Source organism: Primulina tabacum, chromosome 5, assembly GCF_025594145.1.
Source record: "Primulina tabacum isolate GXHZ01 chromosome 5, ASM2559414v2, whole genome shotgun sequence".
Classification (NCBI taxonomy): domain Eukaryota; kingdom Viridiplantae; phylum Streptophyta; class Magnoliopsida; order Lamiales; family Gesneriaceae; genus Primulina; species Primulina tabacum.
This window is the reverse complement of record NC_134554.1, coordinates 6,607,244-6,627,569: the sequence shown is the minus strand read 5'-3', so window position 1 is coordinate 6,627,569 and position 20,326 is coordinate 6,607,244. Positions and strand designations below refer to the sequence as shown.

General features: G+C 33.9%; 3 protein-coding genes and 1 long non-coding RNA gene across 6 annotated transcripts in view; 1 reads left to right on the top strand and 3 right to left on the bottom strand.

Annotated features, from left to right (window-relative positions):
• The window catches only part of LOC142545988 (calcium-transporting ATPase 8, plasma membrane-type), a 31,344-nt gene extending 24,320 nt beyond the window's left edge, over window positions 1-7,024 (top strand). For all 3 annotated transcript variants that reach the window (XM_075653455.1, XM_075653454.1, XM_075653457.1), the window contains 12 exons: window positions 128-187; window positions 1,653-1,817; window positions 1,919-2,035; window positions 2,427-2,525; window positions 3,221-3,358; window positions 3,488-3,588; window positions 5,333-5,378; window positions 5,492-5,626; window positions 6,061-6,168; window positions 6,260-6,351; window positions 6,504-6,604; window positions 6,686-7,024. In XM_075653455.1, coding sequence (XP_075509570.1) covers window positions 128-187; window positions 1,653-1,817; window positions 1,919-2,035; window positions 2,427-2,525; window positions 3,221-3,358; window positions 3,488-3,588; window positions 5,333-5,378; window positions 5,492-5,626; window positions 6,061-6,168; window positions 6,260-6,351; window positions 6,504-6,604; window positions 6,686-6,690 — 1,167 coding nt within the window. In that variant the 3' untranslated portion in view covers window positions 6,691-7,024. The remainder of the gene's footprint in view (window positions 1-127; window positions 188-1,652; window positions 1,818-1,918; window positions 2,036-2,426; window positions 2,526-3,220; window positions 3,359-3,487; window positions 3,589-5,332; window positions 5,379-5,491; window positions 5,627-6,060; window positions 6,169-6,259; window positions 6,352-6,503; window positions 6,605-6,685) is intronic.
• Window positions 7,025-8,419: 1,395 nt separating this feature from the next.
• LOC142544966 (uncharacterized) lies at window positions 8,420-9,202 on the bottom strand. Its single transcript, XR_012820170.1, has 3 exons — window positions 8,978-9,202; window positions 8,648-8,896; window positions 8,420-8,532 (listed from the first exon to the last, which is right to left on the bottom strand). It is a non-coding gene; the product is annotated as an uncharacterized LOC142544966 (long non-coding RNA).
• Window positions 9,203-9,804: 602 nt separating this feature from the next.
• Window positions 9,805-12,653, bottom strand: LOC142544671 (protein MANNAN SYNTHESIS-RELATED 1-like). Its single transcript, XM_075651706.1, has 6 exons — window positions 12,440-12,653; window positions 11,738-11,879; window positions 11,552-11,622; window positions 11,301-11,386; window positions 10,411-10,990; window positions 9,805-10,285 (listed from the first exon to the last, which is right to left on the bottom strand). Exons 1-6 carry the CDS (start codon window positions 12,542-12,544, stop codon window positions 10,004-10,006), a joined length of 1,266 nt encoding a protein of 421 aa, XP_075507821.1. The 5' UTR covers window positions 12,545-12,653; the 3' UTR covers window positions 9,805-10,003.
• Window positions 12,654-16,570: 3,917 nt separating this feature from the next.
• LOC142544670 (protein MANNAN SYNTHESIS-RELATED 2-like) lies at window positions 16,571-19,850 on the bottom strand. Its single transcript, XM_075651705.1, has 6 exons — window positions 19,257-19,850; window positions 18,580-18,718; window positions 18,383-18,453; window positions 18,200-18,285; window positions 17,138-17,717; window positions 16,571-17,003 (listed from the first exon to the last, which is right to left on the bottom strand). Exons 1-6 carry the CDS (start codon window positions 19,359-19,361, stop codon window positions 16,722-16,724), a joined length of 1,263 nt encoding a protein of 420 aa, XP_075507820.1. The 5' UTR covers window positions 19,362-19,850; the 3' UTR covers window positions 16,571-16,721.
• Window positions 19,851-20,326: the final 476 nt, after the last annotated feature.

Sequence of the window (20,326 nt, the reverse complement as noted above, 5' to 3'; positions counted from 1 at the left end):
TTTAATGCATTCAATTATACAACTCCCTCATATTCTTCTCCTTTTCTACTTGGGAGATCAAATATCTCATCAACTGTTTTCATTGTCAAAGCTCGTGTTATTGACAGTTTTCTCATGTTTGATTTAGGATCCTTGTCGACCAAAGGTGAGAGATGCGGTTCAGTTATGCACTAACGCCGGTGTTAAGGTATGTAAATTTCTCCAGGAAATAGAAACAACCCTTTTCCTCCATTTTGGATCAACTATCCTATTTTTATCATGGAAAGAGTGGTGGGATGTTTTTTGTTCTCTCTCTTTCGTTACTTCAGGAAATCAATTCTTTATCAGTGTTATAGCTTTTTATACTCTTTTGGCTCTAGTGGACATCAATATAGCTAGCCAGACATCCTTAGCTGAATATAAAAGAATATGAACCATCTGATATACGAATTTTTCAGGGCTCGAATAAGGGTTATGACTCTTGAGTATGAAATGATATAGAAAAACTTGTCATATGATCAGAAGTTCTTGAATCAACAATCCCAGAAGTTGAATAAAGCGGAAAATGATAAGTTAGGACATTTGATTAACTACTTGTTTGAGCAAAAGAAGTTTTAGAAGCACCTGACAATCCAGATTTCAGTAGTTTCAGAAGATTATCTATCTGTCCTTTGTTAAAGGGAATAGTGTGGGCTTCATGTGCAGCAGGAGAAAGATTGAATCAGTCTTTACTTGAGCTCTTCGAATTTGCTGGTTTATCAAATGCCGGGCTTTACATTAGGTCTTTTTGGAGTGTTTCAACCACCATCAATGCTGACAAAGAGGGCAGAGTTTTCAGCCGTACCGCCAGAGTTCTTGCCAAGCATGGTAAGGTGGTGGCTCTCCTTGCGACGAACCCCAGAAAAACTTCTCCAATAGAAGGGAGTGGTTGTCTGCCTATTATCTTGTCTTTAACCTCATCAAATTCAGCGTCAAGACCAATAAGGAATTTTAAATTATGGCCGCCTTCCACTGTTCTCTTATAATGGTCACAATCCTCCAGAGATTTCCACTAGTAGTCACCTAAAAAATCTAAATCTTGTCAACGAAATTTCGATGAATTAAATTGCTTGGTGACAATATTCTCACCTTCGCAGATTTCTTTCTCCAAATTTAAACATTAATTCATATACTTGAGAATGATTTCTCAAGGCGGAGTACATTTGATTAACATTGTCCAAAGCTCCTTAGCAGTGTGGCAGCACATGTGGTTGGTTATATGGTTGAGTTCCGCTACCTTGAGAGTTGAGGGTATATGGTCGAGTTTTTGCTACTCTGAGGACATTACCCTTGGGGTAGATTCAGTGGCAACCATTGGTGCTTTTTTTTTCCAAGTAGGGTCAAGTATGTACCTCAAGTCTTTGTGCTAATGGTGGCCATTGGATCTACCCCCTCTATAGAATCTCATTAACTTTCAGTCTATAACTACATTTGTTTTCCTGAGCTGCATAGCTATAGGTTAACAGCTTTCTGCAATAGTTGACTCATGGCTTTGTCATTCGTGTACAGATATGCTCCTTGTGCAACTATTTGTTTTGCCCCTGTTCAATATTGAAAAGTTGGTTTTACATTATATTTGCTTGTTTCTAATCTGAAGCATACCTAATGCGATAATGTTGATGATCTGTTTAAAGGTACGCATGGTCACTGGAGACAATCTTCAAACTGCTATAGCCATAGCTTTGGAGTGTGGGATATTAGGGTCAAATAAAGATGTTTCTGAACCTAATATTATTGAAGGGAAGGACTTTCGTAACTTGACTGAGACACAAAGACTAGAAATGGCTGATAAGATTTCGGTACTGGCTGCAAATTCATTTGAATCTTAAATTTTTTGGTGGTTTAATACTTCTGATTGTTGTGGAGGTGGTGTGCTGATAAATTTTTGCACATCATATAGGTGATGGGCAGGTCATCTCCGAATGATAAACTACTGCTTGTGCAAGCATTGAGGAAAAGGGGGCATGTTGTTGCTGTGACTGGAGACGGCACTAATGATGCCCCTGCACTGCACGAGGCATGATTCTTCAGTTATTAGTGCATGAGTAAATTTTTTCTTGTAGTTGGGTAGGGGGAATCTCAGTATTTTTATGCAGAACTCATTAGGTCGGGCTTAAGTTAACCGTCCCTTATGTATATGATAAAATCAAAATGTAACAGAGGGGGGGGGGGGGGGGGGGGGGGGGGGATCTAATATCTAATAAGAAAGTGACTAGACTGGCTTGGCTGGGGTTTAGGCACATTATCTTCTAATTGATGCAGCGGCTTCATAAATTTCGTAGTCCTAGATGGTACTTGATAGGGATATTTTGGAGATGTGAGGGTTGCTCTTCTGGAAGGACTTCTATTATCTTTGTTTTTCACCTTTCAGTTTATATGATCTAGTTTGCAAATGTATCACGGTGTAGGCTGATATTGGTCTTGCAATGGGTATTCAAGGCACAGAAGTCGCCAAAGAGAGTTCAGATATTATTATTTTGGATGATAATTTTGCTTCTGTTGTAAAGGTTAGTTTGTGCTTATTATTGGACAAAGATGTACTTGAATTTTTGTTCTTGTGCAGATTTTCCACATTATATTGAATTTGTAGCTAGCCTGTTGATGTATGTTTTTGAAGCTAAAAGCAATGCAGATAATTTCACTCAGTATATTTTATATAAGATGAAATAAAACGCAGATCTTTGTCAGAGCTGCCCTGATGTGGTGACTTGGTGTGCATTTTTCCATTTACCACCAGGCTGTTTTCTCTTCTATCTATCTCAATTGACTTCATTGTTTTGAGGATTAAATAACATCTTTTGGTCATGTTGAAAAATATTTTCGAGGGTTATTATAATTTTCCTGGTCACCGTTAAAAAGTTTTTCTGTTTGATGAACTGTTTTTCAGCTAGTATTTTTCTGCAGTTGGAATAAGCATCAATCATAATTTTTTTTCCATATTCCAAACTAAATGGCTGGGGCTTAAATAGACATCTGAAGGACTAAGGTCTTAATTGTTTTATGAATGGATAACTGAAAGGTTATTTCAGTAGGTCATCTATCTGCAGGCCTGCTCTTTCGTGACTTTGACCAAGGATTTGTTGATATGAAAAGTTCATGTCGGGGAACAATATTCTTTCTTATAAGATGCCTGGTTATGCGGTTAAGAATTGAAACAAGTTCCATGAATTGGGGGTTAAATTAATTTTTATGTCAATTGCAGGTTGTGAGGTGGGGTAGATCTGTTTATGCGAATATTCAGAAATTTATACAATTTCAACTGACGGTCAATGTTGCAGCTCTGACAATCAATGTTGTGGCTGCAATTTCGTCTGGTAATGTCCCACTCAATGCTGTTCAGGTGTGTGATCTAACTCCTTTTCAGCAACTTGTTGCACGGGTGCTCTCTGTCCATTTTCTATACTGTAAAAGGTTCTTGTTCTGTTTTCAAGTTAATATTATATACCCTAATCTCTCAACTTTTATGCAGCTTCTTTGGGTAAATCTTATCATGGACACGCTAGGAGCTCTCGCACTAGCAACTGAAGCTCCAACAGATCATCTCATGCATATGAAACCAGTTGGTAGAAGGTTAGACTTTGCATGCCAGGAATTTTATGCTACCATTTCCGTGATTGCAAAGTTGGTCTTTTATACAATTTAGCTTTAGATCCATGCTTCCATTTTTGTGATTGCAAACTTGGTTTATACAATTTAGCTTTAGATCCATGCTTCCATTTTTGTGATTGCAAACTTGGTTTCTTGTGCAATTTAGATTTGGATCTTAACATGTGATTTTAATTGATATGCTGCGAAAGCACAGAACCAATGCAAGATAATCATAGATTTGCTGACACGAAATGATTTCAGCAATTTACTCATAGACAGCTCACGTAGAAGGATGGAACTTATATTAATGATATCTGCAGTTTACTTATTTAATTAACTTTGTAATAAAAGATAATATTAAACTTTGCCCATATTTCATGTCCCTATAAACATGGGATAAGTCCTACTATTTAGGGGAGCTATTTTTCTTTTAAAATTTGATTTTTACTTTAGTTTTAGGTTGCGTTTCCAATCAAATTTTTAGTTGCAATTTTTGTGTATTTATTACGTATCTCACGTCAATAAAATCATTAATAATTTATAATTCATCAATCAAATCATTGAATTAAAATTACAATATTATTTTTATATATTTATTTTATTTATATTTATTAATTATTGAAAAAGATAAAAATGTAATTTAACATCTTATCCGAAATTTTATCAATCAACCCAAAAATATTATTAATTATTCAATGATATTCCACGAAATATTTTAATAATCACAATATTTATTATTTTTAAAATCTCATCAATCCAACTATATGCACCCACCCTAAAAGCGACTTTATTATAGGGATGAGTGAAATAAAATGGATTTTCAAAACTCATGTATATTTTCCTACACAGTGAAGGGCTTTCTCTTAACGAGCCTCAACTTCCATTAAACAACGTGGGAAGAAAAGGCCGGAGCTTATAAAAGGAAACTATGCTTGGTGATATTGAGGATACCCGGTTAATCGTCCCTTAACATGATTCATAGCTCAGGGCTGGAACATAATATCAACATACGGGATTAGGATACTTTTATTTATCTATGAGCAAACATTGATGAGAGATTAATGTGGGATACTGCTTGGTTTTTTTTTCCTCTGGCGGTAATAGCATCTTTACTCTGGACAAGTTAAAACCGGCAATATATCTGTCATGGTTTCTTCTTCTGATATTATGCTTGTCAACATCTTTCAAAAGGAAATTTTTTTGCTATTTAGGAGTTGGAATTTGTTTTTTATTTCCCTCACACCCTCAAGAGTTCATCAATTCATGAATTCGTCTGAAGCGCTCCTGATAATTGATGTCATGCGGTTTAATGTAGTTTCACCAACTATAACGCCATTACTTTGAATGAGCGGTACCTTATTTTACAACCATATTGCGCCTATATCTGGTTGGGGAATATGATTAACAAGTCTCCAAAATGTGTACATGGATGATACGAAACATAAACTCAACCTCCAATTTTGCATAGCAATCTGAGGGCATGCCAAATAATTAAGTATTTTAATCATTTCCATAATTGTTCCACGCAGTACCGCTTTGTTTGTGATGCCTTCTCTTTTTAATTACTGTAAATATCACTTGTGTTTTTACTTACTGTACATATCAATTATGTTTCATAACCTTTACTCTTTCGTTGTAGTGTTTGATAGAAAATGGTATGATAATCGCATGTTCTCTTATTTGATCATTGATTATTTTATTTTGATTAAGAAATTCTCTGTTTCAGGGAACCTTTAATAACGAATATCATGTGGAGGAATCTGTTAATACAGGTATCATTATCTTTTGTGTTGACATTAAAAATTGAAATTTAGATGCTGGATGAATTAGACTTCTTCTTGTTAAGTTTTGTTTGAGCAATATGTTTTGTTTGTTTATTCTGTAGGCTCTATACCAAGTTACTGTTCTACTAGTCCTCAACTTCCGAGGAAGAAGTATCCTGAATCTGGATCATGAGACGAATGACCGTGCTTTCAAACTTAAGAATACGCTGATATTCAATGCATTTGTTCTGTGTCAGGTTAGTTTATTGATTTCTTGTAAAGAAGGAAATATGAGAGGCGCTAGTGTGTTGTGCCTTGTGGAATTTGGCGAACTAAAATTCCATGGAAAAGCACCTGCCTGATAAAATATTTATTTTGTTTTACAAAATATATCGATCTCCTGAACCTAATGGTGTCTGGTATTCATGCAAACATTGGTTTGCAAATCTCATTGGCATGAGTAAACGTTAAGTTGGTAACTCTATGAGATACAAAAATGGTCCTGATTTGATTTTTAACGTCAGTTCCATAGTCATATCATCAGTCCTGTTTTATAGCGTTGAAGGAATATTAGTTCGGTGACAAGTGTTAGCGAAAAGACATTGTTCTTCATGGCTCTGTATGACTCATCTTCTGCTAGTGAGAACCCTGTATCCGTTGTAACAATTCTTTTCTATGCTTATATTTGTAGATATTCAATGAATTTAATGCTCGAAAGCCAGATGAGATGAATGTATGGAAAGGACTCACTAAGAACCATCTCTTCATGGGAATAATTGCCCTTGAAGTGGTTCTGCAGGTATTTTTTCCTCTCGCAGCTGTGGTAACAACCGTATTTCACCAAGTTGTGTTATCATCCCTTTTCTCATGTATTCTCTCTTACTGTTCAGGTTATCATAATCTTTTTTCTGCAAAAGTTTGCTTCGACAGTTCGACTCAGCTTGGAATTGTGGCTTGTTTCCATTGGCATTGGTTTTGTCAGGTTGGTGTGCTGTCGCCTAAACTGGTCCATGGGTCGTAAAATCTGTAGCATGAACGAATATTTCCTCTTTAGTCAGGCCTTCTATATGATTTCTTAGCTTCTTCACGGCGTTTGTGTTAGCTGATCGTGTTTTTGACATATTTTTATACCAGCTGGCCTCTTGCTATCCTTGGAAAATTGATTCCTGTTCCGGATAAACATTTCCTTGAATACTTTAAGAAAAAAAGTGATCAACAAAGAACTCCCAATGGTGGTACGCAGCTTCTCTTTACTCTGAAAGCACCCTCTTGAAAACCCCATTTTAAGGTTGATTCTTTTGTTTTTATCTCCACAGGTTAGTTTCTTGCAGTATAGCTAGCATGCGCGATAATATTATATAAAGTTTGACTAACATTACAACAAGGTTCCACCTCCTACCCAGCGCCTGCCTTCTTGTTCTTTGTAAATTACAGTATTCTCTTAACTGGACAACAGTTTCTAAATGGTTTCTTATGCTCTCTTTTTTCTTGAATTCTCGTTTCTATTTGGGTGATTATATATAATAATCTAATTGTGAAATTTTAAAATACATCAGTAGATGTCTAGGTACTTTATGATTTGAGTTTAGTGCTGGTTTTTGTGTCTGGAGATTGACTTATTTAATGTGTTGAAGTGAAGGGATCGCTTATTGTTATTACTTGTACGCCATTTTCGGGACGTTGCGCGTACATTCATTGTTGATAAGATTTCATCCAGTGCCTCACGATTTTATATGAATGTTTTGGGCGTATGGCGAGGATGGATTCGTTGGTTTTAAAATACAATTAGATATATGAAAATTAGGGTCACAACTGATACGGACTATCTATTGGTTTACTTTGGTTGCATTTGGATTACAAAAATTTGATTTAAAGAAATATTTGAAGGAATGATTTAAAATAACTTTATGGCAAAAACTTGTGTGAGACGGTCTCACGGATCGTATTTGTGAGACGGATCTCTTATTTGGGTCATCCATGAAAAAGTATTACTTTTTATGCTAAGAGTATTATTTTTTATTGTGAATATGGATAGGGTTGACCCGTTTCATAGATTAAGATCCGTGAGACGGTCTCATATGAGACTCACTCTAACTTTATATCGATGTGTACTTAAAATTTGACTAAAAGATTAAATATTAGCCGTTGAGATTTAAAATTTATTAAAATTGATTTACTCAAACAATACAAACCAATAAATTAGGTATATGAATTTGAAATCCTTAATTTCAGATACATCAATCTAAATATAAACGTTAGTTTATGTTTTATCCATCTAAATTATGTTTTGAGATTTTTTTTTCATGTTTTTGAATTGGGGCTATGCTAAAATTTTCAGTGATATCGAAATCAATAGCAGACATTAAAATATTAATAAGTTGGCCTCGAAAATTTTGATTTAACCGCAAAAAAAATAAAAAAATTAAGTAAAAATTATATTTACGAAATAAGTCCTGTATTAGATGAGAAACAAAATAGGTAAATCGATTCATAGCTTGTTCTATTTGTCATCGCATTATTAATATTTTTATATTTTATTTACATAAAAGAATTTTACTAAAAGTTGAAGGAGTGAGGCTCCGTCACTGATTTTACTGTATACTTTATAGTCTTCAATGTATGTGGAATGATTCATTTATAAAATAACCCTTCGATCGAACCAAAACCAACCGTTTTCAAGAAACATACATGCTCAATGCAAGCAACAATCCAAACATAGCTTTCTCCAATTGTAATTTTCTCTCATAAATTTGTGCATGCTTTCTGTACGGCTGTAATCCAAGTCGTCGTTACGGTCCCCGAGTCATGGATCGCGTTATAGTACTGTTTGCTGTGAATTGGAGGCTCGTTAGGATGCTATATTTTCTCATTAATAATCTTTTTATTTCAAAATATAATGCAGGAAATAAAATGTAAATCTTATGAAATAAGGTGGCTAGTATCCTTCCTTATCTTTGCCGTGACCAGAACCCATGACATTCACAGAACTAGAAAAACTAACAGTTCCTTGTAAGTTTAACCATTCGATTTATTTGTTGGGGTAGAAATGCAAAAAATGGAAATGATGCATAGCCATCTCCACGCTCGGACTATATCGTCCGACATTATATGCCGGAGACTCGAGCCCTCTCTGGACAGCTTCGCTCAGAGTAATGTCCTCTAACTGCAACGTTTGTACAATTTACATGCATGCACCATAAAGAACGAAGAAGATTATTTCAAATCATAATTATAAATCTTATATAATTTTTGAAAATGCCAAGAACTAGCTATCACACCTGTACTCTTTCGCTGTCTTCCAAACTCTTTTCGATGAAAGCACTATCGCCCTGAGAGGTGGAAAACAACGTGGCAAGATCATCCTACGTAGAATTATCAGTTTGAATCAATCCTACGTAGAATCGTTTTAACCGTATCATCAAGAATTATACCTTGAGATAACCTTTTAGAAAATAATCGAAAATCACTAATTGCATCTCCGAGGTCCCAGTGGTAGCATGAGATTTGTATCCATCCACGGACCGTACCTAAAAAAGACACAGCAAACAGGTCAAACTTTAAAGGAATCCAAACCGAAACCTGATACGTTAAAGAACAATATCACTAACCTATTGATCATGAAGTTTGGATAAACAAACGCATATAAAGCTTCCGACCCAAGTCGAACAATTATTCAATGTCGGTCGCACCTCCTTCACAACTTTTTATGCTAACTTTTTCAAACATCTTGCCAATAAGAGGGAGAGAATCACATAAGATTCCAAGAATCATAACGCAAAGGAATATAAAGATCTTTACAGTATAACAAGCAAATATTGAGAGGAAAAATGGAAAAACTGCAAGAGGTTAATAAGAGAGGATACAATGTATTATCTACAACGTACTGGCATCATAGTTATGCCGTGGCCGCGCAACAAGGTAATTTTTTTTTAAGTTTAAAGTTGAGACAACGCATGTCTTTTTTATCCAAAAATTGTTGGCTGCTCGATTTTTCTTCTTTTCTTTATAATTTTACATGCGTCATTATATTTTTTTATTTACCGAATTCAAATATTTTTTACATTCTCTCATTTGACCCAAATACAATTCATTGTTCACTATAGGAGAAAACAAAATACAAGAATCATGGTGATAGGTCCTCAAAAAACAAGTATATAGCATCTTGGAACAATTTTGTAGAAGGTTGGTCATTATTTTTAACAAAATTGAGAGTTTTTCTCAAACTTGACAGTTTTCTCTCATGTTTTTATTGAATATATCGAACTTATCAACGTATGATTCTCATACCTGAGAGTTTTCTCTCATGTTCTTATTGAGAATTTGAATGTAAATATCTTGTTTTTAATAAATCGTTATTATTTCTTAATTCCGCATCTAGCTTGATTGATTTTTAAGTCCTAAGCAAATTAAGAATTTAAAATATTATTCTCATGTTATATGGCATAAATTAAAGATCAACACAAAAAACATCTGTAGATATTCGAAGACAATTACGTACAACGCATAGTCGCTACACTTTATGAGCTGCGAGCGAGTTTACAAAGCAAAGTTACAACAACTCTTTATATAGCTACCAGGATATCTTATTCATAGGTAGACACAACACAACAAACAGCGATGCATAATCCTTAATTTTAACAAAAACATGAGTGCGCATCATGGTTCTTCTTTTGTATATAGAGGGATAGGTGATCGACTACAGAGTCATTAGAGGCACCACCTCTCTTGGTCGGAACGAATACTTGTGTCCTGCCGGAAGCAATCCTTTGCCCCAAGACGCTGGAATAGAACCTGCCGATGACTGATGGAACGAACACGTCTCCTTGCACGCATATGAAGTAGTCGATTAATCTTTCGTATTCAGGAATTTCTGAGTTTAAGAACTTCGCCTTTCCATAAGCCGGCATTATTACATCCTGGTATGGCAAAGTATTAATAGTCAAGATTAGAGGTTTATTTTGTGGTTTTGAAAATGAGATCAAAATATCTTCAAATTTTTTTTAAAGATATTATGAAGTTTAATTATCTAATGTCACCAAACCTTAGTGAAAGTGTTGGGAAAAGCATTCCTGAATTTTTTGAGACCACCACCCTGCCATCCTGTCTGAGTTAAATACACAGTTGCCTGTTCTTTAAACCCAATCCTCGTCAAGAACTCCGCCATCTCCTCCTCGTCGTAGCACCGTTTACTCCATGCATCAGACTCCTGACAGCTATTTTTCTGCGACATTTCTGACCTTAAGTCGACAGCGACAAAACGTCCCTTAGATTTCTGGCTCAGGCTTCGCATTGCTCCCACCATCGAATCGACAAGTCCTTGCAACTCAGGCTGAAGTTTAAGGCTTTCAAACATAGCCGGGCATTGGTGTGTACTTGCTAACTTGTTTTCTTTTGCCTCTATCATCGGTGAAGAATTGAAACCAGTGACAATCCTCAAGTTTCTTTTGGCACGAAAAACGGGCTCGATTTCTGAGCTGATGAAACCCTCCGAAACTCTTTCAGGGATCCTCACGATAGGGAGCCTCGAGTTGGATAGTTCAATGGGTGGATTCTCGTCAACTCGGACTACTCCCTTCAAGGTTGTAACGAAGTTGTTGACATCATAGATGTCTCCAAAAGACCTGGAAAAAAGTTGTATCAAGTGTGTATATTACAAAAACAAAACTTGAAATTCGCCTCAAGTGGCGGCAGAATTTTGTAAATTAGCACGAAAGAGCTATTTATGGAAAATCTCTAAATTGGATTTATAATATGGCCTAGTTATAATTTGGTCAAATTTTGGTCATAATTTATTATAGGGAGATATTTTTGGCAAATTAGATTATAAAAACCTCATCTAGACCAATTTAATCGATGATTTTTGGAATTTTTCCTAGTATTTCGTACTTTATTCAAAGTTATGACTAGAAGATTTTTCATGATGAGACCTACTTTTTTTCTGCAGATTTGGTTCCTTTTATATCAGGAAGTGCAAGTGTTGCACCAAGACGCCTTGCTACTTCCACGGCATTTGCTACCTGAGATACAACAAACACAATGTTTTAGAAGTTATTGGATTTAATTGTTATTTTTTACAAACCTTAAGAGAGGTATATAAGCAATATTTAAATATAATTGGGTACTTCTGTTAATATGACAAACTTTAGAAGAGATATATAGTTAACCCTAAAATTTAATAAAACCTGAGAAGCATGAAATTCAGGGCCATGAGTCAATGAGAAAAGGATGTAACCATTTGACTGATCTTTTCCTTCTGCATAACAAACAAATTAATAAAAAATATTAATAATAAATCTTATTAAAAATTGAGATTCTACACACAATTGGATTTCTAATAAAATATATTTATATCTGGAAACCAAACTTACTGAATGTTGGTTTCCAACAACGTTTGGTGGGTTTGTAATGTTCCTGCCAAGGACCGTAACTCTCTTCAACCAGAATAACCTTACCGGTTTTCGAAACTTTGAACTCATTTTCAGCGACTGTGGGCGATTCTTGCGCGGTTTCCTTCATTAAACAATTGAAACTTTTTAAATCCATAATTATATATGCACTTACTGCAGTTACAATTGTTGAAATTTTATTTATCTCTTCTGCTCTAATAATTATTTGGAAATTTATGAAAAAAATGGCATAATTTTTTTCTATGAAATGTGTGTTAAAAATTTCTGAAAATAGTAAAAGATTTACATTTCATACATAGATCACTTCAAAGTAGGAGACACCAAATAAATTTTTCATGTCTCAACTAAAAGAAAAAGGCAAAAAAAAAATCAAGCATGATAACCTTGATGATTAAGAAAAATGTGCCCCCCAAAATTAACTCTAAACTATATACTAAATTTTTTTCCTTTTTTGTGAAGCATGCAAAGTGACACAAACTTAAAACTATTTTTCAATAAATCAACTGATTTGCCACTATATACGCTCATTAGTTGATCTTCAAGCTGCTTTGAAAATAAAATCCACGCCCAAATCATCGTTTTAAATTCTTTTATACTTCAATAATAAGCTGTATTGTATTAGTTAATCGATACAACAGATTAGGAAAGGTTTTTTGAACTTACAAAAAATGGATCAATATGGTCCCTCTTGATCATGTTTCCCAGCATTATGAACATGGAAAATGTAAGGATTGCAGCCATCACTTGCCTCAAATCAATTATCACCATTTTCTCTGCAATTCCTTGCCTAAAACACACACCCCTTTATATATAAATGCTAAATACACACAAGAACCTCAGGGTTAGAGTAGGGATCTGTATGAATTTGTCTGCATGTATTGAGCAATTAAAGAAGTTGGTAGGACGGATGGATGAAATTAGTCGAGGGATGTCTACACGTGACAGTCGCACGAGTTGCACCGATATAGAGTAGTTTGGAAAGGCAGAAAACACCAGAAAATCGCTTAAATTTAGAGTAGAGAAGACAGCCAAGAGAGACAGCTCGCACAATGCATGCAATGATGCAAGCAAAGGAAATAAAATCCAAATCATAGAAATAATTATTTTTTATTTTTAATTTTTTTTTTGGCCTTCGGACTCAAAAAGAACCCTATTAGTAAAGGAATTTTTGTCTTTCATCCTCTAAGAAATTAGGGGAAAAATTAAATTGGCAGTGTCTTATAAAAGAAAATAATTTACTTTATAATTTTTACAATAATTAAATTATGATTTTTACAATAACTAGCAGTGTCTTAGTAAAAGAAAATAGTGACTTTCATCCTATTATTCGATTATGATTAAATGAAGCTATTTTTGTAAGGTTGAACTGGTTAATATCGTGATTAATTTACTTTAATAATTTTGCAATAATCATAATATAATATTATTGTAGGGTAAGCTTTTAAATTTAATTTATTACATGTTATAGATAATATTTAATGTCAATTAATTTTGTTTATAAAATTTATCTATAGTTTATTGTACTCTCTTTTTTAAAATATGTCAAGGCAATTGTATTAAAAAAACAAGATTTAATAAAAAAATTGAATCATTTTTTCGAATATCAATTAAAGCACTATTGTTTCGTATTACAATCTATTATTGTGTATCTTTATCATGTCATGGATGACTCACAACTGATTACATTAATCAAAGTAGCATTACTTTTGGTCTTGTAATTTTTTTTTTCGCTTTTGATCGTGTTAACAATGAATTTATGTTTTTAGTTATTTAACTTGCATTTTTTTCCATTTTTGGTCCTATTACAGTGGATGTTTTTTTTTCCCATTTTTATTCTTCGTGTGTGCTGGGAAAATTTAGCAAAAATGAAAATAACATACAACTTGAAGAGTACCATAAATGAAAAAATATATCCAGGTTACATTATTATAATTTAAAATTAACCATAACATGACCAAAAGTGGAAAAATTGCAAATTACATGACAGAAAATGTAGCATATCCTTTAGATCGAAATAATTGCAAATTCTTCCATGTGAAGGTTGACAAAAGGTGGGAAAACATCCCCATGAAGGGAATTTAACGGAGTATAACACATTAAATTAAATTTAACCACATATATGCACATTGATAATAAATTACACTCGTAGATGGAAATTGTAAAGAGACGATCTGGATTTTCGTCCATCATTGAACTCATTTATTATCGTTTTTGTTTGATGTCGTTTCCAACAATTAAAGAATATTTGGTTGTATGAAAAACTCCTGTAATCGTGTCGTTTTTATATTCTCTTGAATTTACACTTATGTTATCCCAATTTTAGTAAAAAGTTCAAGGATTTCTTGTGGTCTAACTATGAGTCTTTAAAGAAAGGACTAGACACGGATATGTGTATTCAGTCAACTGAGGCATTGATGTCGCTCCTCCTCAATGTTTAAAGAAGAAGAATTGCCCCTTGCCAAAATTGGGTTAATTACTAACCAAACTGATCTATTAAACCTATTATAAAAAGCTGAATAGAACGATGTTTTTTTTAAAAAAAAAACATAACAAAACCAATCGATTACAAAATAAGATATATTTTTAAAAAAAATCAAAAAATTAAATGATGAGGCAATTTTTTTATTTAAAAAAAGGATACATGTACAAATTTTCTAATAAATCATTATCATAATTGTATGATGGTAAAATATACCAATACAAAAAATATCAACTCTTTAAAAAAAAAATTCCGTCGATTTGTCGAATGTAGTGTTCATAATAAAAGAAACTAATCATATGCATGAAAGAAGATTGCATTGGTACTTCTCTTGTATAAAATGACTGCGTCATTTCTATATTTTTGCCCTTTTCACAAAAAAAAGAAATAATCAGGGATTTATGAAAATTAAATTATATCATGGAATACATGCACGATTATTACACGGATCTATAAATCAGTTACTATGATGGTTTCTTTCTATGTAGTGCTGAGAATGCCAGCGAATAGAAAATTAATATTGATTGCCAAAGAGAATATAATCTGGAAAAGAAACCGTGTAAGAACCTGATATTAAGAAGTTAATGCAGAAAACTACTTGCTTCAAATTTGGAATTGAAACAGAATAGATTATTCAAATATTTGACAATAATATAGATAATTCAGTGATTCAACTGCAACAGGGTTCTACGCGTGTAACGCACGTGCTTAGCACGTGCTCTTTTCTAGTAGTAATAATAAATAACAATTGTCATTGTTATTGATAGACAATAGGCAGCATTTACAAAATTCACAACTCCTAATGATCCACGAGCATCTCTTATTTAGACGCAACAACGGGACAAACATACATGCTTAATCCTAAATTTCAGCAAAAACAGTTCACATCATATGGTTCTTCTTTTGTGTATAAAAAGAGAGGTAATCACTAATCATTGGCAGAATCATTAGAAGCTGCAGCGCCACTTTTCTTGGCCGGAACAAACACTTGTGTCCTGCCTGAGGCGATCATTTGTCCCATGACTGGCTCAAACACGTCGCCTTGCACGCACATGTAGAAGTCGATTAATCTTCCATATTTTGGTATGGAAAATACACGTTATGTAATTTTTTATAAAAATTAAATTATAACATCGAATAACTGCACGAATTATGTTGGTTTTGTTTCAGTATAGTGCTTAGAATGCCAATGGATATTAACGACAAACACAGAAAAACAATCAAGCTATATAGATCACGTATATAGATCAGTATAGTGCTTAGAATGCCAATGGATATTAAGGAGAATATTAAGATATTCTATCTCTAACCATATTCTTATATAGATCACGTATATGTTAACCATAAAAAAAAAAATATTGACTGCCTAAGCGATTATAATCTAGAAAAAAAAAACTACACAGTTAAATTTGGAACGATAACAAAGTATATATTATTCAAAGATTTAATAATAAAATGTATTATTCAATGGTTCGACTGCAACGGTTTCCTCCGTGCTATGCACGTGCTCCTAACGTGCTCTTTCAAATAATTAAAAATTTATCATGTTGCACGTGTAGTGGACATGCTTTTTTCTAGTCATAATAACAAATTATAATTGTCGTGGTTAGTATTATAATATTTGAAGAATACTAAGTTTAGTCCCACGCCTTACAATGCAAAGATGACACAAATTTCTAATGAGCTGCCGGCATCTCTTATTTAGACACGACAACACGACCAACAGGATGATTAATCCTTAATTTCATGTAATGCATGCAACCACACTAAAAAAAATAGGGTTTTGGAAACTGTTCTATAACCCGCTTCTAAAACTGTACTAAATAGGAAAACCAGTTCTATTCATTAGCTTTAAGAGCGGTATAAATGATCTCTCCAAATACTAATACCGCCTCTAGTAGGACTTGATCAGGAGCGCCGGCGACAGGACCGGTCCCAAAATGAATGGTAAAAGGGTCGAAGCTGCTACAAACTGCTCCTAATGGTCAAAAAAACCACTCCTATAATGTCCTCTTTTTTTGTAGTGAATTAACATTGAGCATTTCCTTGTAAAAATCGAATTCATGTCCTTTAGCATTCTTCCACAATAAATAAAGGAAGACACACATCATCGAGATACGATCTTCCTTTCTAAAATACTTTTCAGCTATTTGTAATTGTGATATCTGCTTAATTGCATAGAAGAGGTCATGGCAGAAAAATTTCCAGCAGCCCTAGTGTGTTTATCAGTATGTCGTCATCATCATCATCATCATTTGATCATGCTAAGTTATAACATAAAATAACAACACAACTTCAGCATACATTATACGACATTTAATTATGTTTAGTCACAACTCATTATGAGTTGCGAGCGACTTTACAATGCAAACGTTACAACTGATCTTTATGAAGTTCCGAACACACCAAATATTTATAGTATGCACGATGACACGACAGATATGCGTAATACACTAATACATAACTTCAGCAGAAACATGAGTGCGCGTCATGGTTCTTTTTCTGAATGTAAAGGGATAGGTAATCATCGGCAGAATCATTGGAGGCACCAACTTTCTTGGCCGGAACAAACACTTGTGTCCTGCCAGAGGCGACCCTTTGTCCCACGACGCTGGCATAGAATCTTCCCATGACCGCTGGCACAAACACATCGCCTTGCGAGCAAATATGAAAGTCGATGAATCTTTCGTATTCAGGTATTTCTGAATTCAAGAACTTGGCCTTTGCATAAGCCGGCATTATTACATCCTAGAATGGCTAAGTACTAATAGTCGTCAATATTTTAGGTTTAATTTGTACATTTGAAAATGACTTCTAATTATCTTCTAAAAATTATTTTTAGAAAAGATAATATGAAGTTCGATTATCTTATTTTACCAGACCTTAGTAAAAGTGTTGGGAAAAGCAGTCCTGAATTCTTTGAGAAAGTCACCCTGCCATCCTGTCTGAGTTAAATACACAATCACCTGTTCTTTAAATCCAATCCTCGTCAAAAACTCCGCCACTTCATTCCCATCATAGCACCGTTTACTCGATGCATCAGCCTCCTGGCAAGCCTTTTTCTGCATCATTTCAGCCCTCAAGTCGACTGCAACAAAACGTCCCTTAGAGTTCTGGCTCAGGCTCCGCAACGATCCCACAGTAGAATCAACAAGTTCTTGCAACTCCACCTGAAGTTTAAGGCTTTCAAACATAGCAGTGCACCGGTATGAACTTGCTAAATTGTTTTCTTTCGCCTTTGTCCTAGGTGATGAATCGAAGCTAGTGACAATCCTCAAGTTTCTTTTGACACGAAAGATGGGGACAATCTCTGAGTCGATTAAATCTTCAGAAACACTTTCAGGGATCCTCACAATGGGCAGGCTCGAGTTTGATAGGTCAATGGGTGGATTCTTGTCAACTCGAACTACTCCCTTCAAGGTTGTAACGAAGTTGTTGACATCGTAGACATCTCCAAAAGACCTGGAAATACCTTACATGCAGTAGGTTTATTATGACAAAAAATTAATGCAATACGCCAGAGGTGGCTGTAGAATTTTGTAAATTAGCAAAATAGAGATATATATATGTATGTATCTTATTCGTTGGAGTCTGATTGTGATTTTAGTCCTCTAACAAGTATACTTTCAATTTTAGTTCTGCAACTTTGTTATCAGTGTTGACATGGCACAAGATGGATACTGTTGAATAGTTGCAAATCATCGTACTCCAGGTAAAAAAATATTAGAATTGCAAATACTGACATCATTGCTGATACATCAGTATTATTATGAAATCGAACCAAAAATTGAAAAAACGCCAATATATTACCCTGAGATCATTAAATTTTGACTAATTATCAAACCTTATCTAGATCAACTTATTGAATGGTTTTTGAAAGTTTTCCTTGTATTTACAAATCTTATCGAAGTTACGATTAGAATAATTTTCATGATGAGACTCACTTTTTTTCTCCGAATTTGGTTCCTTTTATATCAGGAAGTGCGAGTGTTGCACCGAGACGCCTTGCTACTTCCACAACGTTAGCAACCTGAGATACAAGCAACGTAACATAATGTTATTTAATATTTGTATGTGTATTTAAGTATGTATTTCTTAAAGACGAGCAAAAGGATTTTAGGAAAAACCTGAGAAGCATGAAATTCAGGGCCATGAGTCAACGAGAAAAAGATATAGCCATTTGACTGATCTTTTCCTTCTGCATATAACAAACAAAAATTATTTTAAAAATTTAATAGTAATCTTATTAAAGAAAATAGAACTAAGATTCTACATATAATTGGTTTTCTGAATAAATATATTTACATTCGGAGATCAGACTTACTGATTGCAGGTTTTTTCCAGCAATGTTTGGCGGGTTTGTAGTGTTCCTGCCAGGGGCCGTAACTCTCTTCAACAAGTCTAACATCAGTGGCTTTCGAAACTTTGAACTTGTTATCGGAGGCTCTGGGTTGCACGGTTTCCTTCAACAAATAGTATAAAATTGATTAATTCATCATATACATGCAATTTTTACGGTGACAACTTCTAAATTTTTATCTCATCTTATCAACCTTTAAAAATCTATGAAAAAATGGCCTTAATTTTAATTTCTATGAATTGGCAAGTCATTAATTTCAGAAATTAGTAAATATATTTCCGTTTCATGCATAGATCACTTTCAAAGACGGCAACACCAACAAAATCTTTGATGTATGAATTAAAAGAAAATAAAATTCAATTAAGCATGATAATATATCTTGTTGATAATGAAAAAACTGCCCTTAAAAATTAACTAAAAACTATTTTTCAAAACGTCAACTGATTTTCTACCACTTATATATATGTGTTCAAGCGGTTTTAGTCAAAAGTGGAGATGCAAAAAAGGGAAATTATCCATGCCCAAATTATTGTTTAAAATTCTTTTATACTTACCAATATAGCTCAAACTATATATCAATGATAAACTCTACATTTAGTTTAGTTGATAAAACAGATTAGGAAAGGTTTTCTTTAACTTACAAAAAGTGGATCGATATGGTCCCTCTTGATCATGTTTCCCAGCATTATGAACATTGAAAACGTAAGGATTGCAGCCATCACTTGCCTCAAATCAATTATCACCATATTCTCTCTTTTTCTCGGCAATCTCTTGCTTAAAACACACAACTCTTTATATATGAATGCTAAATACACACAAGAACCTCAGGGTCGTTAGAGTAGGGATCCTGTATGAATTTACCTGCGTGTGTTTGATCAATTAAAGAAGTTGGTAGGATGGATGGAGGAATATAGTCGAGGGACGTCTACACGTGACAGTCGCACGAGTTGCACCGATTGAGAGTAGTTTCGAAAGGCAGAAACCACCAGAAAATGCTTAAATTTAGAGTGGAGAAGACAGCCAAGAGACAGCACGCAGAATGCATGCAATGATGCAAGCAAAGGAAATAAAATCCAAATCATATAAATAAACTTTTCTTTTTTTTCCCTTCTTTCTTACTTTGCCTGCTCATAAAGAACCCTGTCAGCTGCTATTTTCTTTAGGTTTCTGAAAACTTGATTTCGATCAATCTAAGAAATTACAAAAAGAATTGAATTTAAAGTGTTCTTAATAAAAAGAAAGTGATATATGAAAAAGGATTGCCTATTCAACGTTGGAGAATTAAATACTTTTATAGAGTCGCGTGGAGTTTAAAAGTTCACATGTATTCAGTTTAGATTTTTATAATTTCTATACAAGTCTATTGATATCTAAAATAAAATTTTCCAGTGTTTTTAAAAATCAGGTACTTCAATCTTAATTTTAAAAACTTTATAAAAGATATTCAATATTTCAATTCACTTTTAATTGCTCCATAAAATTCGTTAAAATAAAAACATAAAATACAGTTATAAATGTAAAAAATTATCAATAGTTTAACCTAAAAAATGGGTGGACTTTTAAAACCTTTATCATGTGTCTCCCCCTCTTCTCCATTACCTTCAACTTACGTACATTTCTATGTGTCTCTCTTCTCCCTTCAAATCAAATTTCTATATACATATTAGTTAATGTTTCTTTTCTTCTTCATTTTTATCGTTTTTTATTCGAT